Source organism: Bufo gargarizans, chromosome 1 (genome assembly GCF_014858855.1).
Source record: "Bufo gargarizans isolate SCDJY-AF-19 chromosome 1, ASM1485885v1, whole genome shotgun sequence".
NCBI lineage: Eukaryota > Metazoa > Chordata > Amphibia > Anura > Bufonidae > Bufo > Bufo gargarizans.
In genome coordinates, this window is record NC_058080.1 from 315,212,864 (window position 1) to 315,233,666 (window position 20,803).

General features: G+C 44.7%; 1 protein-coding gene across 3 annotated transcripts in view; it reads left to right on the top strand.

Annotated features, from left to right (window-relative positions):
* The window catches only part of LOC122946116 (ceramide synthase 4-like), a 183,346-nt gene that overhangs the window by 85,833 nt on the left and 76,710 nt on the right, over positions 1-20,803 (top strand). For all 3 annotated transcript variants that reach the window (XM_044305497.1, XM_044305479.1, XM_044305488.1), the window contains exons 7-8: positions 3,151-3,243; positions 5,453-5,581. In XM_044305497.1, the coding sequence (XP_044161432.1) occupies positions 3,151-3,243; positions 5,453-5,581 (222 nt within the window). The remainder of the gene's footprint in view (positions 1-3,150; positions 3,244-5,452; positions 5,582-20,803) is intronic.

Below are 20,803 nucleotides of genomic sequence, written 5' to 3' on the forward strand. Positions count from 1 at the left end.
GTCTGAAATCCTCCATTTCATATGTTAAGAAGTCCACTCGCCGCAAGGAGGAGGAGTTGGGCATACAGTGCAAAAATGCTGAATGTGCGTTTGTATCGGATCCTACCGAGGAGAATAGGAGGGATTGGTTGCTGAAAGGCAGGAATTATACGAACCACCTGCAGGAGAAGGGCGACCGCAAGATGCTTTTCTTGCAGCAACAGACCTTTGAACAAGGGAGTAGAGTGGGCAAGGTGCTGGCGCAGATAATAAGAAGGAATAATATGTCCCCACCGATACTTCGTATTGCGAACAAGGATGGGATTGTGGTGTCGGACCCGGGAGGTATCCTAGATCGTTTCAGGGAATATTACCAAGACCTATATGGTTCCCGGGCTGAGTATTCTCCTCAAGCATTAGAGACTTATCTGCAAGAAGTAGATCACCCACAGTTGTCCGAGCCGGATAGGGAACTATTAGATGGTGAGATCACACTGGAAGAAGTGAACGAGGCAATTGCATGGTTAAATCTGGGAAAAGCCCCCATGCCGGACGGGATACCATTGGAGGTATACTCCAAATATGTGGAGATTTTGGCACCACAGCTCCTGCGCATGTACAAGGCGTCTCTGAACAGTGGGGTCCTTCCGGAGACATTGTATGAGGCTTCCATTGTAGTCTTATTAAAACCTGATAAGGAACCTATAGAGTGTGGGTCATACCGGCCCATTTCACTGTTAAATATAGATTACAAGATCCTAACTAAAATATTTGCGAATAGACTGAACAGAGTCATATCTACTATCATACATGACGACCAATCAGGCTTTATTCCAGGTATAGCTCCCCATCTGCGAACATCATGATCCGCATCCGGATCCGTCTCACAAATGCTTTCAGTCACATGAAGATCGGCGGATCAGATGGACTTCTAATTTTTTGTAACTGGCCCCATTAACCCTCCGAGATTGATGGTCAGCAATAATTGCTTCTCTAAGATACATTGCTGATGTATTTCTTCCTTAAAGGGAACCTGTCAGCACCAAAATGGACCATAAACCACCAGCAGTACCTTTAAAGGTTTATAATGATGTTCTTGTGTAAGATGTCCAAGGCTCGTGATCGCTGTAAAACAACTTTTATTCCCCCACTTGTCGTATGCAAATAAGGTTCTTTCAGTCAATGGGGCAGTGGCTTTCACGCCTGAAGTCAAGCTCACCACTCCTCCTTCCCACCCCTTCGCATTTGATTGATGGTTTTTTGGATTCTTTCAGGCGCGATTCCATCCTGAGATTTCACCACACCCATGCGCCGTATGATCTCGTTCCGGCACATGTTCATTGATCCCTGCAGTAGTGTTCTTGGCTTCAGCAAGTCAATGTGAGCCGGCGTTCCTGATCCTTATGCAAGGTAATGTTCTTTAAAGTGCTTGTCCACATGAGCCTGCGCCAGCGCCTTGACTTGCGGAAGCCAACTACACTACAGTGGGAATCAATGCGCAGGTGCCAGAAACTAGATCATATGGCACATGCGCGAAATCTCAGGATCCAAAAGGCCATCAATCAAATGTGAAGGGGTGGAAAGGAGGAGTGGTGAGCTTGACTTCAAGCGTGAAAGCCACTGCACCTTTGACTTGAAGAACCCAATTTGCATATGACCTGCAGGGGAAAAAAAGTTGTTTTACAGCAATCATGCGCCTCGGACATCTTACACAAGATCATCATTAGAACCTGATATCAACAGGTTTAAGGTACTGCTGGTGGTTTATGGTCCATTTTGGTGCTGACAGGTTCCCTGTAAGATACAGCCAGGTCCATAAATATTGGGACATCGACACAATTCTAGCATTTTTGGCTCTATACACCACCAAATTGAAAGGAAACGAACAAGATATGCTTTAACTGCAGACTGTCAGCTTTAATTTGAGGGTATTTACATCCAAATCAGGTGAACAGTGTAGGAATTACAACAGTTTGCATATGTGCCTCCCACTTGTTAAGGTGCCAAAAGTAATGGGACAATTGGCTTCCCAGCTGTTCCATGGCCAGGTGTGTGTTATTCCCTCATTATCCCAATTACAATGAGCAGATAAAAGGTAATTGGCGGCGCAGGGAGTAGTCCAACTGCCCCTGCGCCGAATACAGAAGCACACGGCGCAGACGCTAGAATTCGCCCAAGATGGAGAGAAGTAGGCTGTCAATCTAGAGGAGAGGGGCGGGCTGGAGCACGCTGGGCGGCAGAAATAGTGAGTAGACGGAGCCTCTAGGTGCTGAAAAGACACCCCCCCCCCATAGCACCTAGAGGCTCATTTGCATATCAATATAACTACGTTTTAAAGCTTAACCACTCCAAAGGTAATACATGAACATGGTTAGGTACAGCAGACACTAGCAGATCGCTAGTGTCAGACAGCTAAATAGGTGAAAATCTGGTGGTAGAAACCCTTTAATTTTTCTGCTTTTTGCCTAGTTTTTGTTACATACATAATGACACTGTGTAATTTGTCACATGTCGTTGCTAATCTGGGGTTGTAGTTACCTAGGTTTAAGAGCTCTTTATACAAGTGTGTCCCTTCATGTGAGAGAGGGATCCTGTGTTCTGGATTACAGAAGCACAGGGCATTATCACATTTGCTGTGTGCCACTGCATGACCTTTCTTCTACAGAATAAGGCCTCATGCACACGGCCGTTGTTTTGGTCCGCATCCGAGCCGCAATATTTGTGGCTTGGATACGGACCTATTCACTTCAGTGGGGCCACAAAAGATGCGGACAGCACTCCGTGTGCTTTCCGCATCCGTTGCTCCGTTCCGTGGTCCGCAAAAAATATATAACCTGTCCTATTCTTGTCCGTTTTGCGGACAAGAATAGGCAGTTATATTAATGGCTGTCTGTGATGTTCTGCAAACTGCGGAACGTACACGGTCGTGTGCATCAGACCTAATACTGACAGCTTTAGGGACACACTCATGTGAAAGAGCCCGGATGTTTTATACTATGTCCTGATATGTAAAACCATAGAATTCAAAGAGGGTGCACTTTGGCTGTATATTTCATATGCCTTATTGGATGTAGACCAAAAACGGTTCCACATTAGTAAGATTTATGTTATGCAGCTCTACAATCTTGTGTATACTGGGAAATGTAATATGTTTCCTCTTTTGCTCCACAGCCATTTGAGTTCTCATCGTACAGCTATTACATGTTGCAGCTAGGATTTTACTCATCAATGCTCCTCACTTTGGCTTTTGATATAAAAAGGAAGGTATGTGTATACATCTTGCAGCTTTTGTGGTGAAAGGTAAACGTGAAGAATCACATATAAGTAATGATATATAAAGAACCTAAAATTAGCTCATGCACCTCACTTTTTAAGGTTGACCTTATCCCATATATTTTACCCCTGTTAAAGGGGTTGTTTGGTACTCACATATTGATGAACTATCCTCAGTAGAGGTCATTAGTATAAAATTGGTGGGGGTCTGATAAGCACTGCGGCCTCTTCATAATATACCAAGCACAGCGGTGTGCATCGTATAGCAGTTGTGCTTGATGGTGCCACTCAATCCTATTCATTTGAATGGGAGTGAGCAGCACAAAGGCCATGTGACCAGTCAGTGTGACCTCACAGCTGGGGAGAAAGGACTCAACGATCGCCTGAAAGAAAAATATATGATAAGTGTAATATGAAAAGGAATGTGGAATGTCTCATGCATTTCAGAATGCACTTATTAATTAGTATGTATTAGATAAATCATGTTTTTTTCTTTTAATTGGGTCAGCTATATTGGAGGTACACACATCTTTCCTGTATTGTTTGTATTGACTGTACAGTAACATGTGTGCTGTATGGCGGCTGAAATCAATGTGAACTTGTCAGAGAAGTATCATAGGCAATTACACTCTCTGGGAAGTGTTGAGGTACAGATGCCTACAGAACTTTATCCGTTTATCCGCTACCATACCTTATAGAGGCCTCTAGCAGTACAATAGAGCACTCAATATATCACCGCCCTCTAGTGTAGTGATCATGAGGTGACTCTACACATCTTGTCCCAGTCTATGCTATAAATCTGATAAAAAAAAAAACTGGAGTTGTCAGCCTATTGTGAAGATTTCTTTATGTTGATATAAAATGTCACATAAACAAATATGGTTTCTGTCACCAGAATCATTGATTCCAGTGATTCTTGGTCCAACACTGAACTCAGCTCAACTCAACATACTAACTTTTATCTCAGGAAAACAGCTTTATGGTCATTTTTAAGAAAAATACGTTTGTAAACGGTGTAATATGTCCAGCATCAACATGCCATTTGTGATGACACGTTCCCTTTAAGGAGCTTCTGTCACCAGAATCATTGAAATGAAACAGACGGACCTGCGATGTCTTGGTGCCACCCCCATGTGTAGCTGTATTTCTGGGAATACTGTTAATATATGCTAGTGAGTACTTGGCGCAGTAGAAAGCAGACATGCCAGTAAGCCTCTGTCACATGGCAAAGGAATGAGACTAGAAGTCATGGCCAGGCGAGATGACGTTTACGTTGCCTGACCTTGTTAATCCAAGTGCAGGGGGCGCAGCAGCAGCAGGGAGAACAGAGCCCCTAGGAGCAATGGTAACACCCCCGTTGCTCCTGGAGGCTCATTTGCATATATTAACAGTCTTCTCAGAAATAAAGCTACAGATGGGAGTGGTACCAAGACTGCTCACTGCTGCTGACCTGCACACATTGCAGGTCAACCTGTTTAATTACAATGATTCTGGTGACAGAAGCTCCTAAATAGGGAACCTGTCATTACATTTTACCTAAAACTGTTTCTTAAAACCAACCATAAAACTGTTTTCCTGAAATAAAAGTTAGTATTTTGAGCTGACCTGAGATCAGTGTTGGACCAGAAATCACTGGGGCATGTTGCTGGATTCCCTGAGCCACGGAGTCAGCCTACCCGCTGGGATTGACATACTGTTAGCTTCTTTCTGTCCGTAGCAGCTTGTCCGAAATCTTGCACCTGCTCATGGGACATGGTGCTTCCTTCTTGCTTGAGACATGCGCAGTAAGCTGAGGTGCATACACCTGAGCACACGGTTTAACACATGTAGCAGCATGCCTACTCTGGAGAACACTATACAATTTGTAAGTGCGAGATTTCAAAGGAGCTGACGTCAGGAAGCTAAGGAAAGATCAATCACAGCAAAGTGGGTTGAATGGCGGTGGTGACTCAGGGTGTCCATTTATACGCCTTCCTGACTCCCAGTCTCACACTGACCAAGTCAGACCAAAATACTAACGTTTATTTCAGGAAAACGGCTTTATGGTCCGTTTTAAGAAAAACTGAAAACAGTGTCATGTGCCCAGCAACAACATGCCATTTGCTGGATAGGCAGAATGTGATGGTTCCTTTTAAGAGCAGATCCGCAACCAACTAATGTATGCCAGATTTTTTACTTGATCTGTTACTTCTGTTCACAGGACCTGAAGGAGCAGGCAGTACATCATTTTGCCACCATCTTTCTTATTATTTTCTCTTATTGTGCCAACTACATAAGAGCAGGTACCTTTGTGATGCTTCTACATGATGCAGCTGACTGCCTTCTTGAGGTAAGCAAAGTGGCCACATGGTAAGCAATCAGTGCTCAAATGTTTTTCTGTATAAGTTCAGATTCTAGATCAGCATGTCAGAATATTATTTTTTTGTAACTAAATTAATTTTGCGGGATGAGTTGTAGCTATTATAACAACCATTTTGGGGTACATATAACGTTGGAAATAACTTATTTTTAATTTCAACATTATTTTGGGGGATTTGTTCATACAGCTTTCACTGTGTGGTATAAATAACATGATAACTTTATTCTGTGGGTCAGTTCCATTACAATGATGCTAAACATAGTGGCCCTGATTTATAATTCCTTCACTCCAAAATTCCGGCGTGAAAAAGTCGCAAAATAGGGCTTTTGTGACTTTTTGCTCTCGCTTGTTCAAAAATTTCACAACTTTTTTACACTACTCACTCCAGTTTTGTAATGTGGGTGGAAAATTGGGTGTGGTTAGCTATTTTAGGTTACTTTCACACCTGCGCTTTCCCTTTTCGCTATAGAGATCCGTCATAGGATCTCAATAGAGAAGGAAAAACGCTTCCGTTTGGTCCCCATTCATTGTCAATGGGGACAAAACTTAACAGAACAGAACGGAGTGCACCAGCATTCCGTTCCATTTTGTTGCGTTCCCATGATGCACACAAAAGTGCTGCAAGCAGCCTTTCTGAGAGCGTCATGGGAAACTGATCAAGACGGATCTGTCATGACTCGCAATGTAAGTCAATGGTGACGAATCCGTTTTCTCTGACACAAAAGAAAACGGATTCATCAGCCATTGTCTTACAATAGTTTTAGAGACAGATCCGTCTTGGCCATTTAAGATCAGAGCCTCTGCAGATCAGAGCCTGAAATCAGGTAATGTGTCCTGAAGCCCCCGATCTGTGCCCCCTTCTTGAAGCCCCCGATCTGTGCCCCCTTCTTGAAGCCCCCGATCTGTGCCCCCTTCTTGTCCTTGTCCTTCTTCTTATCCTGCCCCCGATGCGGTCCACCCCCTCCTGCCCCGATCGATCTGTAAATTGTAAAATGCTGCCCCCCCCTCCCCCATTTCCAGAGCTGCCCCCGATCGGTCCCCCCTTTGTGTGTGATGGCGGCAGCTCCATTCCTGAGCCGCCGCCATCAGCAGCGTGTCTCAGCTCCCTCTCTCAACCATCCGCCTGATGGTTGCCATGGCATAGGCGTCCGGTGCTGCCACCTACAGGGCATCTGATTGTATTATACTTTGCAATGCAAGAGCATTGCAAAGTATAGTACAACCATCAGCCCCACTGGATCTTCAAGATCCAAGAGGGAACTGATAAAAAATATTTTTGAAAATAATAAAAGTAAAAATAAAAATGTAAAAAATTAATTTCCTCTTCCTATCAAAAAAACAAACAAAAACCACACATATTAGATGTCACCACGTCCCTAACGACCATCTCTATAAATATATCACATCATCAACCCCGTCCAATAAACACCATAAAAAATAAAAACGGTGTAAAAAAATAAGCCATTTTTGTCACCTTATATCACAAAAAGTGCAACACCAAGCGATCAAAAAGGCGTATATACCCCAAAATAGTACCAATCAAACCGTTACCTCATCCCGCAAAAAATGAGCCCATATTTAAGACAATCGCCCAAAAAATAAAAAAGCTATTGCTCTCAGACTATGGAGACACTAAAACATTATTTTTTTGTTTCGGAAATGCTATTATTGTGTAAAACTTAAATAAATAAGAAAAAGTATACATATTGGGTATTGCCACGTCCGTAATGATCTGCTCTATAAAACTGTCACATGACCTAACCCCTCAGATGAACGCTGTAAAAAATAAAAAATTTTCCAAAACAGCCAATTTTTTGGCCACCTTGCCCCCATAAAGTGTAATAATGAATGATCAAAAAATCATATGTACCCAAAAATGGTACCAATAAAAACCTCAACTTTTTCTGCAAAAAACGAGCCCCTGCACAAGACGATCGGTAGAAAAATAAAAAACATATGGCGTTCAGAAAACCAATCCAGCACAATCTGCCTGTCATGGAACCATGAACCAGACGTACAACAAGAGATAAGTGGAAATAAGAAGGCTTTATTGAAAATCAAGCTGTAAGGCAAAAGTCCAAACGGATGGCTAAACCGAAGCAGGGTCTTGCGAAGCCAGAGATCAGGAACCAGAAGGGTAGTCAGACGAAGCCTGGATCAGGAACCAGCAGGGTAGTCAGACGAAGCCTGGATCAGGAACCAGCAGGGTAGTCAGACGAAGCCAGGATCAGGAACCAGAAGCAGCAGCAGTCTTAGAAGCATGTGAACACAGGAGGACCAAGCAGGGAACTGAAGCCACAGACCTCCTATATATATGAGCTAGGCATCCAGCTCCTCCCAGTGGGAAGGAGAAGCCGCAGGGTGGGAGGCTACAAGAAACCCAGAAACCAAGATGGCCGCCAGCACATGTCAAACGAAGGAGAACAGCAAGAAGGTAAGACCATGACAGTACCACCCCCTCAAGGGCCCCTCCTCCGCGGAGTAAAGAACGGTTTCTGAGGGAAGCGTGCGTGGAAGGCTCGGAGCAAGGCAGGAGCATGGACATCTGCGGAGGGAACCCAGGAACGCTCCTCTGGACCATAACCACGCCAATGGACCAAAAACTGCACCCGACCGCGGACCAGGCGTGAGTCCAGGATATTGCTCACCTCATACTCCTCACGATTGCCCACTTGGACCGGACGAGGCCGAGGAACCGAGGAAGTGAAACGATTACACACCAGTGGCTTCAACAGGGAGACATGAAACACGTTGGAAATCCGCATGCCAGGAGGAAGCGCAAGGGCATAGGCTACCGGGTTTACCCTGCGAAGCACTCGGAAGGGACCAACAAAGCGAGGCGCCAGCTTGGGAGTGGGCACTCGAAGGTTGAGGTTGCGGGTGGACAACCATACGCGGTCTCCGACCTGGTAGGAAGGAGCGGGCGCTCGTCTGCGATCAGCCTGGAGTCTCTGGCGCTGCGCAGAGACCTCAAGGGACCTCTGGATCTGTACCCAAGAAGCACGTAGGACGGAAAGGTGATCCTCCACGGCCGGAATATCCTGGGGAGAGAATACCTCCGGTAACACGGCAGGTTGGAACCCATAATTGGCCATGAAGGGAGACGTCCCAGAGGAAGAGTTCACCGCCGTGTTCCTGGCAAACTCAGCCCAAGGCAGGAGGTCAACCCAATTGTCTTGGTGATCGGAGACATAGCAACGAAGGAATTGCTCCAAGGCCTGATTGGATCGTTCTGCGGCCCCATTGGACTGAGGGTGGTAGGCCGAGGAGAAAGAGAGATGAATCCCCAACTGGGAGCAAAAGGCGCGCCAGAACCTGGACACAAACTGACTCCCCCGATCCGACACAATCTCCTTGGGCAAACCGTGCAACCGGAAGACCTCCCTGGCAAAAATCTAGGCCAACTCTTGTGCAGAGGGTAACTTCTTGAGAGGAACACAGTGGCACATTTTGGAAAACCGATCCACAATCATGAGAATGACCGTATGGCCTCGGGATGCAGGGAGGTCCACAATGAAATCCATCCCCAGGTGTGACCATGGACGCTCCCCGGTGGCTATGGGTTGCAAAAGGCCCAACGGAAGGTGCCGAGGGGACTTACTCTGGGCACAAACGGAGCATGCCGCTACATATGCGGCGATGTCGGAACGTAGAGAAGGCCACCAGAACAGACGTGAAACAGCCCAGGACAGCTGATTCTTTCCAGGATGCCCCGCGGCCTTGGAGTTATGGTAGGTTCGCAACAACCGAGTGCGCAACTCCTCAGGCACAAAACATCTGCCGTTGGGTCTCCCAGAGGGAGCACCAGATTGAGCCGCCAAAATCTGCTCACCCAGGGGAGAGGTCAGGCTGGTGCGAATGGCGGCCAGGATCTGATTCGGAGGTATGACCGAAGTCGGAATCGACTCCTCCCTGGACAGCTCGGAGTACTGCCGTGATAAGGCATCCGCTCTGATGTTCTTGGAATCGGGTAGGTAGGAGACCACGTAATTAAAACGTGACAAGAACAGAGCCCATCTGGCCTGACGTGGTGTCAATCTCTTGGCCTCAGAGAGGTAGGTCAGATTCTTGTGGTCCGTCAGGATGAGAACCGGAACCACCGAGCCCTCGAGCAAGTGCCTCCATTCTTTAAGGGCCTGCACGATGGCCAATAACTCCCTGTCACAATCTGATAGTTGCACTCCGCGGAAGACAGTTTCCGGGAGTAAAACCCACAAGGAAGCAGAGGACCCTCTGGTGTTCTACGCTGAGACAGAAGGGCGCCTACTCCCGTCTCAGACGCGTCCACCTCGAGGACAAAAGGCAACCCAGGGTTGGGATGCGACAGGATCGGAGCCGACACAAAGGCGGACTTTAGAGCCTCAAAAGCTCGGATGGCCTCGAGCGGCCAGACCTGGGGATTACTGCCCTTCCTGGTCAGATCCGTGAGAGGCTTGGCTAGCATGGAAAAGTCCCTGATGAACTTCCGATAATAATTGGCGAAGCCCAAAAAGCGCTGCAGGGCACGAAGACCACTGGGCTGAGGCCACTGTAAGACAGCCGAAACCTTCTCAGGATCCATGGAGAACCCCTCAGCGGAAATGATGTAACCTAAGAAGGTTACCTGGGATCGGTGAAATTCGCATTTCTCAAGCTTACCGAACAGCTTGTTCTCTCGTAACCGTTGCAACACTCGTCTGACATCCAGAATGTGGGCCTCCATGGATTCAGAATATACCAAGATGTCATCCAAATAGACCACCACACACTGCTGCAACAGGTCACGGAAAACATCGTTGATGAATTCCTGGAAGACTGCGGGCGCATTGCACAACCCAAAGGGCATAACCAAGGATTCATAATGACCGGTCCTGGTGTTAAACGCGGTCTTCCACTCATCGCCCGCCTTGATCCTTACCAGGTTATATGCCGCCCTCAGGTCGAGTTTGGTAAAGACCGTGGCCCCTTTGAGGCGATCGAACAGCTCGGAAATCAAGGGTATCGGGTAAGCGTTCTTGATCGTGATGCGATTGAGACCCCTGTAATCGATGCAAGGCCTCAACTCACCGCCCTTCTTTTTCACAAAGAAAAATCCAGCCCCTGCCGGGGACGAGGATTTGCGAATGTGTCCGCGTGAAAGCGCCTCCCTCGCGTACTCCTCCATGGCCTCATTCTCCGCTACCGACAGTGGATAGACTTTGCCACGAGGAGGAACGGCACCAGATTGTAACTCTATGGCACAATCGTATGGGCGGTGCGGAGGTAGGGCAACCGCACGCACCTTATCGAATACATCCCGGTACTCCTCGTATTCAGGAGGCAACAGAGAGTCCGAGGAAGTACACAGCAACTTGACAGGCCCATGGATGCAACTAGCCCCACACTGCGGTGACCACGAGAGGATCTCGGCCGATCTCCAATCGAAAGTCGGATTATGCTTCTGGAGCCAGGGGTACCCCAAGACCACCGAGTAGTGTGGAGACGAAATAACCTGGAGACAGACCGACTCTCTGTGAACGGCACCAATGGCCATCCCCACTGGAAGGGTCTCCTGAGTCACGTGTGGCGGCAGAAGGGGTCTGCCGTCTATCGCCTCAAGAGCCAGTGGGGAACCTCGAGGCTGCAGAGGAATGGAATTGGCGGCAGCGAACACACTATCAATGAACAAACCACCAGCACCAGAGTCCACCAACGCCTGGGTCGTCACCGAGCCCCCGACCCAGGAGAGGACAACAGTAATCAGTGGTTTGTCAACATGGGAAACCGGGGACGAGGAGACTCCACCCAAGATCTGCCCCCGACAGGATCTCAGGTGCGAGCGTTTCCTGGACGGTTCGGGCATGCCAACCGAAAATGCCCACCGAGACCACAGTACATGCATCGGCCCTCGCGTCTCCGGAGTACCCTCTCCCCCTCGGACAGGCGAGCAAACCCCAGCTGCATGGGTTCACCCCCAGACAAGTCATCCCCAGGAGGCGTGGGAGGAGAGGGAGGCACGGGTGGGACAGCAAACGTAGGCGCCAATCTGTTAGAAGACCTCCGCAGGCTCTCCTTAAAGGAAGGTCTCTCCCTGAGTCTGGTGTCAATCAAAATCAGGAAAGAAATAAGAGACTCGAGCTCCACTGGTAGGTCCTTAGCTGCAACCTCATCCTTCAAGGCATCCGAGAGACCATGAGAGAAGCAGCGACCAGAGCCTCATTATTCCAGCCCACCTCTGCTGCCAGGGTACGAAACTCAATGGCGTATTCAGCTACGGATCGTGAACCCTGTCTGATGGACATAAGGAGCTTCGCAGCAGAGGCAGCACGAGCCGGCACATCGAATACCTTCCGAAGAGAAGCAACAAAACCGGAAAACTCGGCAACCACCGGATTGTTGTTCTCCCATAAAGGGCTGGCCCAGGCCAAGGCCTTGTCCGAGAGCAGCGAGATCAAGAAGCCCACCTTTGATCTCTCAGTAGGAAAGGCATGTGGCAGCAACTTGAAATAAATGCCCACCTGGTTAAGGAAACCTCGGCACTGAGTTGGCTCTCCCCCAAAGCGCTGTGGAAGGGGGGCAGAACCGGTCATACCCCGAAACACCGCAGGCGCAGCAACAGGTGTCGGGGTAGACTCTGGCGCAACAACCGGAGCGGCAGTAGGAGCGGGCCCAGGAGCGACAACCGACCCATCAGCAACGGAAGCTAAATGAGCCGTGCGTTCAAGCAGGGTTTGCAACGCCACAGCGAACCGACCCAACAGGTGATCCTGCTGATCAAGTCTGGCAACCAGCGTAGGTAGCGAGGATGGCCCTGTACCGTCAGAATTCATGGCTTGGTCCTAATGTCATGGAACCATGAACCAGACGTACAACAAGAGATGAGTGGAAATAAGAAGGCTTTATTGAAAATCAAGCTGTAAGGCAAAAGTCCAAACGGATGGCTAAACCGAAGCAGGGTCTTGCGAAGCCAGAGATCAGGAACCAGAAGGGTAGTCAGACGAAGCCTGGATCAGGAACCAGCAGTGTAGTCAGACGAAGCCTGGATCAGGAACCAGCAGGGTAGTCAGACGAAGCCAGGATCAGGAACCAGAAGCAGCAGCAGTCTTAGAAGCATGTGAACACAGGAGGACCAAGCAGGGAACTGAAGCCACAGACCTCCTATATATATGAGCTAGGCATCCAGCTCCTCCCAGTGGGAAGGAGAAGCCGCAGGGTGGGAGGCTACAAGAAACCCAGAAACCAAGATGGCCGCCAGCACATGTCAAACGAAGGAGAACAGCAAGAAGGTAAGACCATGACACTGCCTTTCAAAAACCATACGGTGTTCCTTTCCTTCTGCGCCCTGCCGTGCGCCCTTACATCAGTTTATGACCACATGCGGGGTGTTTCTGTAAACCGCAGAATCAGAGTAATAAATATTGAGTTTTGTTTGGCTGTTAACCCTTAATGTGTTAAAGAAAAAAAATTAATAAAATAGAAAATCTGCTAAAAAAGTGAAATTTAGAAATTTCATCTCCATTTTTCTTTAATTCTTGTGGAACACCTAAAGGGTTAATAACGTTTGTAAAATTGGTTTTAAGTAACTTGAGGGGTCTAGTTTCTACAATGGGGTCAGTTATGGGGGGTTCCACTATGTAAGCCCCACAAAGTGACTTCAGACCTGAACTAGTCCTTAAAAAGTGGGTTTTGGAAATTTTCTTAAAAATGTTAAGAATTGCTTCTAAACTTCTAAGCCTTGTAACGTCCTAAAAAAATAAAATAACATTTCCAAAATGATGCCAACATAAAGTAGACATATGGGGAATGTTATGTAATAAATATTTTATGAGGTCTCACTTTCTGTTTTAGAAGCAGAGAAATTGAAATTTAGAAAATTGCTAATTTTTACAATTTTTGGGTAAATTTGGGATTTTTTTCATAAATAAAGGTGATATATATTGACTCAAATTTATGACTGTCATGAAGTACAATGTGTCACGAGAAAACAATCTCAGAATGGCTTGGATAAGTAAAAGTGTTCCAAAGCTATTACCACAAAAAGTGACGCATGTCAGATTTGTAAATTTTGACCTGGACATGAAAGGGTTAACTTGCGCCAACATGGACATGCTATGTGTAAAGATATACATCTTGAAAATGTCAGCACGCCCCTGCACAGGTATCCAACTCTGTTAGAATGGAGGGAAATGAAGATCCAGGGAAAGTGCTACAAATGAATGAGCTCAATTAATGATATTCCAGCCATGATGGTCTCCGATCCAGGGTATTAGCCGTCAATGTATCTAGTGATATCAGAGCCGCGCCAACCATTTTTCCTGTCATTAAGCATGTCCCCCACTGGCCCAGCCTCTCTTCCTCCGCACTGACTGAGAACACAGGAAGTTGAAGTGTGGCTGCTTTAATCTGTAATATATTAGGATACTATTGAGCTAAAGCCACTGACAATCTAAGCTTTAAAACAAGACCAGGAGTGTTGTGTTAGCTACTATAAAACCATATACATCATCATATCATGCATTATGTCAAAAACTAGTTCTTTGGGTTAAAAAATTGGAATTGTGCACATTTTGGATGGGAGTGAAGAGGGCTTTTTAAGTTTTCATTGTTTTATTATTTCTAATGTATTTTATTTTTATTTACAGTTAACAATTTTTTCTATATTAAGTTTGGTATATTTTTCTTAATTAGTTTAGGCTAGCAATTCCATCAGGCTGTTCTGGCAGAGAATAGCTTGCCGCAATGCTCTGCATGCCGGATGCAACCACAATGCCCGCTGGCCCTATAAACTATAATGGGGTCCAGAGGAGATCCGGCCGCTATCTGGCAAAAATGCCAAGAATCAGACGGACAGAAACCACTGCTTCCTGGCTGCTGGATCACAATGCTGGAGATGTGAAACTAGCCTTGGGTGATGTACTAAGGATACTGCCTGTTTTAGGTTCCAAATGGTGTCCACTGTTTCAATGAGAAAAAAATTGTTGCATGCAACCAGTGATCTGTATTCACAGAAATCCAGAAAAGGTGCAGATCTCTGCATATCTCTAAAGCACAGGGATATATAATCGTAAATAACACTCCATCCTTCACAATCTGGAATGGCACCAGACAGGGTTGTCCATTATCACCATTACTATTTATTATGGTCATGGAATCCCTTTTGCAAGCAATCAAGAGAGAGAAAAAGATTGAGGGCGTTAAGGTTGGTCAGTGCGAACACAAAGTGGCTGCCTTCGCAGATGATTTACTTATGTTAAACACCAACCCAGTGATGGCTCTCCCACTTATATATAAGATATTAGAACAATTTAGCTTTTATTCCAACTTCAAAATCGAAGAAACCCTGGGTTTGCATGGAACAGAGTGATTTAGTCTCTTATCCTTCGGGTCTTCTAGTAGGGCAGGGGAACTTCCCAACACAGGACAGACCCCTTAACCCAATTGTGAAAGCAACACTTTCAGCATGGAAATGGTTACAGGCATCTCAGCATGCCATACCACTTCCATCACTGCTGAGTCAAATACTCAACGTCCTGGGTCACGCTTCTTCTACCTTACGGGAATGTCTTCCACACACTATTCGGAATTCTACACTCCCAATATACTACTTATTTGGAAAAGGAGGAGAAGTTTTGAATAATGAAAACATCTTGCAAATTTTCCCAGAATGCAGGTCCTTTCCCCCCCTATTATCATTTCTTCGTTCATTTATTTCCAAAAATGTTCCTATGGGGACATTAATGTGCCCTTTCGAAACTATTAATGCTCCCACACATCATCCAGATGTGTCCGAACACAGGAGAATGGGTACAAGATTTTAACCTGATGGTATAGATCCCCTGATATCACTTGTCTCTATAACTCAAATGGCTTGGATACTTGTTGGAGGTGTAAAAAGCAAAAGGGCTCATTCTTTCATATTTGGTGGTTATGTCCCCTCATTCAGACTTGGTGGCCTGAGATCTTTAGCATGGCTAACAAAATTTACAAACTAGAAATACCACTTTCGCCCCCTCCCTGTCTCTTCCATATTATGCTTAGTGCTGCTCGCCTCTTAATTCCAAGAATGTGGTTATCCACGGAACTCCCTTCCATACCCCAATGGATAGGAAAAATCGATCAGATTTATAGATTTGAAGAGATTGCAGCATAGGAAAGCCATAAGATACATAATTTTAACTCCAACTGGAAAACATGGATTTCCTATAGAAATTTCAAGTGAACTCCTTTACATTAATGTTCCTGGCCTCTCAAGGTAGTAACTGAAATAAGATTAACTACTATGTTTAATAACCAATGATACACATCCGTCTTTCCTTCTCCCCCGAACTTGTATAGCACCTGTAATGTCAACATCAGTACAATGTATACACTTCATGTATGCGTGCTTTTATTTTCACTAAAAATTTTAAATAAAAAAAATAAAGCTCGATTTTTGATCAGTGACCTTTAGGCAGGACAATCAGGCCTATATCTTAGTATATCTGACTACACTGTACACATAGATTAATACAGTAATAAGTGGCGGAAATAAAAATGATAATCCTTATTTATATAGCACCAACATATTCTGCAGTGCGTTGCAATAAAAAATGTGTATGATACTCATTTCTGTGAAAAACTTTTCAGAGGGAGTACATTTTTTGCAGCACTAGGGGGGCCTCAGAAAAATAACCAGTTACTCTATCCAGAAGCTTTACTGTTGCTGTCACATTTTCACTAATATTTATTTTAGCGCTTCCTTTCTGCATTTTGGCCAGCACCAGATAGGTTAATAAGTGACTGGCACACTGACTTCTGTAATTCTATTTCCATATATAAAAAAAAAAGATATCCTGAATTTCTAGCCCACACAATGGTTCTTGTTACTGGGAGATGTAGATTAGGGTCCTCCAGAAACAGTCACTGAAACCTTCTGTCCTTTTCAGAAAGCAGTCCCTTCAGACAGATCCCAGCCATGTGCTGATGGAACAAAGCCCAATTGTAATTGTATGCCTTCCTACTACAATCCTCTAGTCTTTTCTCCCCACTGCCCTGAACAGAGAACAGATGCATTAACTAAGCTTGCAATAAATCTACTGTAAATAATAATGTATTAACACAGAATACCTAATAGAGTTGTGCATTTACTTACGGCTACTTATTTAGATTTACATGACTATGGCATTGTATTGGACTACGTTGAGATATTGGTGCCTACGGTATACTGTCGAACAATAAAATAAAGAGCTTTCATTCACATGGCCAGCATTTAGGTTGTGCAAGCCTAGTGAGTACTTCCAAGCAAATCCACCTTTTCACATAATATTTGTAATGAATCTGTTCAATAAATTGCAGAATCGGCAGATCTAGTACATACAGTACAATCAGTTCCAAATGACTATGTTCCATTGTATGAGAGCTGAATGTAGCGGTTGTAAAACGCTCAGTACAAACGCTCACCTATCTCCAGCAGTCCTATGGAATTGAATGGAGCAGCGGTGCACATACAGTACAGACCAAAAGTTTGGACACACCTTCTCATTCAAAGAGTTTTCTTTATTTTCATGACTATGAAAATTGTAGATTCACACTGAAGGCATCAAAACTATGAATTAGCACATGTGGAATTATATACATAACAAAAAAGTGTGAAACAACTGAAAATATGTCCTATTCTAGGTTCTTCAAAGTAGCCACCTTTTGCTTTGATTACTGCTTTGCACACGCTTGGCATTCTCTTGATGAGCTTCAAGAGGTAGTCACCTGAAATGGTTTTCACTTCACAGGTGTGCCCTGTCAGGTTTAATAAGTGGGATTTCTGCCTTATAAATGGGGTTGGGACCATCAGTTGCGTTGTGGAGAAGTCAGGTGGATACACAGCTGATAGTCCTACTGAATAGACTGTTAGCTGCTTTTTTCTTGCCATAATACAAATTCTAACAGTCTATTCAGTAGGACTATCAGCTGTGTATCCACCTGACTTCTCCTCAACGCAACTGATGGTCCCAACCCCATTTATAAGGCAAGAAATCCCACTTATTAAACCTGACAGGGCACACCTGTGAAGTGAAAACCATTTCAGGTGACTACCTCTTGAAGCTCATCAAGAGAATGCCAAGAGTGTGCAAAGCAGTAATCAAAGCAAATGGTGGCTACTTTGACGAACCTAGAATATGACATATTTTCAGTTGTTTCACACTTGTTTGTTATGTATATAATTTCACATGTGTTAATTCATAGTTTTGATGCCTTCATAGTCATGAAAATAAAGAAAACTCTTTGAATGAGAAGGTGTGTCCAAACATTTGGTCTGTACTGTATGTGATCGACGTTCCATTCAAACAGAAGAATACAAGACCACTGTTCTTGTAATCGGTAGAGCTCCAGCGGTCGAACCCCAGCTGATCAGATACTTATCCTGTGGATGGGGGATAAATGTTTGTAATGGAATAACTCCCTCTGAGCCGTGCTTTGGCAGGGCTTAATAGGAAGACCGCCCAATCTCCATGGACTAGTAGTAAATATAAATCACAGCAAAATTCTGTTTCTTTGAGTTTGTCTTTTATTACTCAGTTTGCTTGGTACATATAGTTGAACGGCAGTGTGTGAACGTTTTCAGCTCGCAGGCCTTCATCAGACTCTGTGCCAACTGCGGCACAATGTCTGATGAAGGCCTGCGAGCCGAAAACGTTCACGCACTGCCTTTCAACTATATGTACCAAGCAAACTGAGTAATAAAAGACAAACTCAAAGAAACAGAATTTTGCTGTGATTTATATTTACTAATGTATGAAAGGGGTGGGAACCCTATACACAGCACACTCGACGAGAAGCGACAAAGTTCGACTTCAATCTCCATGGACAGCAGTACTAAATTATTGCAGTCTATAGTAAAAGCAATTGAAACAAAAAATAGATATTTTTAAGACTATTAAAAAAAGTATAAAAATTCAAATCCCCCTCTTTTTTTCTTATTTATTCTGCACAGCGATTTCCGTAACGGGAAAAAAATAAAATGCCCAAATGGTTGTGTTTTAGTTACCTCAAAAATTGCTGCACAAAAAAAAAATCCCTCCCACAGTTCTGTAGAGAGAAATATAAAAAAAGTTGTGGCCTCATTTTGCGGAGCACAGTGTCCGGCCCTCTATAAAACTCACCTATATTTGTCTGTAATACAGACAAGAATGGGACATGTTCTGTTTTTTTGCAGGTGCCGCGGAATGGACATACAGTATGGATGCGGGCAGGAACAGATCAGATGTGACAAAATTAGCCCTTAGGGTGAATGGGACAAGGGATCAAAATATCCCAGGTTCTAGCCTCTAAGGGGGCTAAAAGTTACAGCACAAATTGACCTTCAGATATGCACCACAAGTCAATTTCCACTGCATATTTTTTCTGCAGCATGTGGGTGAAAAAAAGTAAAATTTCATTCACTTTGTTGGTACTGTAAAACACTATTGATTTGCCACATACAAATATGTGTCAGAAAATATGTACAAATAATAAAACAAAAATAAATATTTAATTTATGCTTACTGGCACAGGTGTGCAGTGTGTATAGGCACACTAAAGGTTAATTTATATTTTTGTGTTGCTACTAGCCTGATTATATCATAAAAGCCTTAAAAAAAAGTATATTAATAAGGATGGTATGCAAACTATTCTGCAGAACAGACAAAGCTCAGAGAGCAATATTTTCTTTTGAGGGCTTTGATTAGAGTGATACAGTGTAGTGCAATGGAGCAAGAGGAGATAAAAGTGGTTCAAGGCCAAGAGCCTAAAGTCCTACAAGACTTGCGGGTGCATTTTGATAAATTACAATATCATCAAAAAGTTATTTTATTTCAATAATTCAATTTAAAAAGTTCATATATTATATAGATTAATTACACACAGAGTGATCTATTTCAAGTGTTTATTTCTGTTAATAATGATTGTGACGAAAGCACCTTCGTCTCTAGGAGTAAGGGTCCATTCACACATCCGTAAGTGTTTTGCGGATCCGCAAAACACGGACACCGGTAATGTGCATTCCGCAATTTGCGGACCGCACATCGCTGGCACTATGAAAGAAAATGCCTAATCTTGTCTGCAATTGTGGACAAGAATAGGACATGTTCTATTTTTTTGCAGAAATGGAAGCACGAATGCGGAAGTGCGGAACCGCAAATGCGGATGCGGACAGCACATTCCAGCCCCATTGAAAAGGAATGGGTCTGCACCTGGTCCGCAAAATTGCGGAACGGATGCGGATCCATTTTGCGGACGTGTGAATGGACCCTTAGAGAGGCCTGCTTGCCAGCCTCTTGCCCTGTGACTATGGCCCCTGGGACACTATTTGGGCATATTGGATTTCAAATGCACTGTTCCTGCCCCTTGGACTTTTTACTGGAACTATTTGGGGCCTCGGACCATGTGCATGGTGGGGCAAAAATAAGACTTCCAGGAAATTCCTGAACCCCTGAACCAACCTGGGTGATTTTTGGATAGGTTGTTCACCCAGATCAAGGCTATCAGGGGATGTGACTTTTATGGGTATATGTGGTATTTTGGGGTGTTTTCTGTGGTTGGGAAAAATTTGTATTTTATGCCTGTGAGTAATTAAGTCAATTGTGTTTGTTAAATAGATCACAGGCAATGCCATTGTGTTGTTAATTGCGTCACAGACAATGCCTATTCTGTTATTGATTGCGTCACAGGCAATGCCATTGTGTTTGTTGAATGTATAGTTTTTGTGTTTAAACTGTAAAACTTGGCTGCTATGTTATGTCCTCCATTCCCAACCAGGTCCACGGGGGAGGTAACCTTGTTGGAAAATGTGTATAAAAGGCAATGCTTGTGTGGTCAATAAAGTAAGTTCCTGTTTTACAGTCAACATAGAGCCTCGTCTCATGTGTATGGGGATTGCTATACACTGTATACTCCCCTGGCTATAACCCCTAGCTCTTGTAAGAGCTGTTCCTGTTCCTTGTTCCTGCATCGGTCTCTAAAGGAAGCAAGGTTCACCCACTGGAAGCTGAAGCCCGGTCTTGGATCCAGCGTGGGTGGAGGATGGCAAGACCCCAACCAAGCTGCAGCGGTTGGTGGGGTCTGTGGTGGTTATGGTGTCAAGTGGAGTGCTTGGAGTCCTCGGGAAGCACTAGGAGCATTCATCAACGAAGGTACCCAGTCGGGGTGCCAGGCGTTCCATTACAATGATTTTTTATTTTTTGTTACTCTTTTATTAACATCAGAGTAATGACATCAAGATCA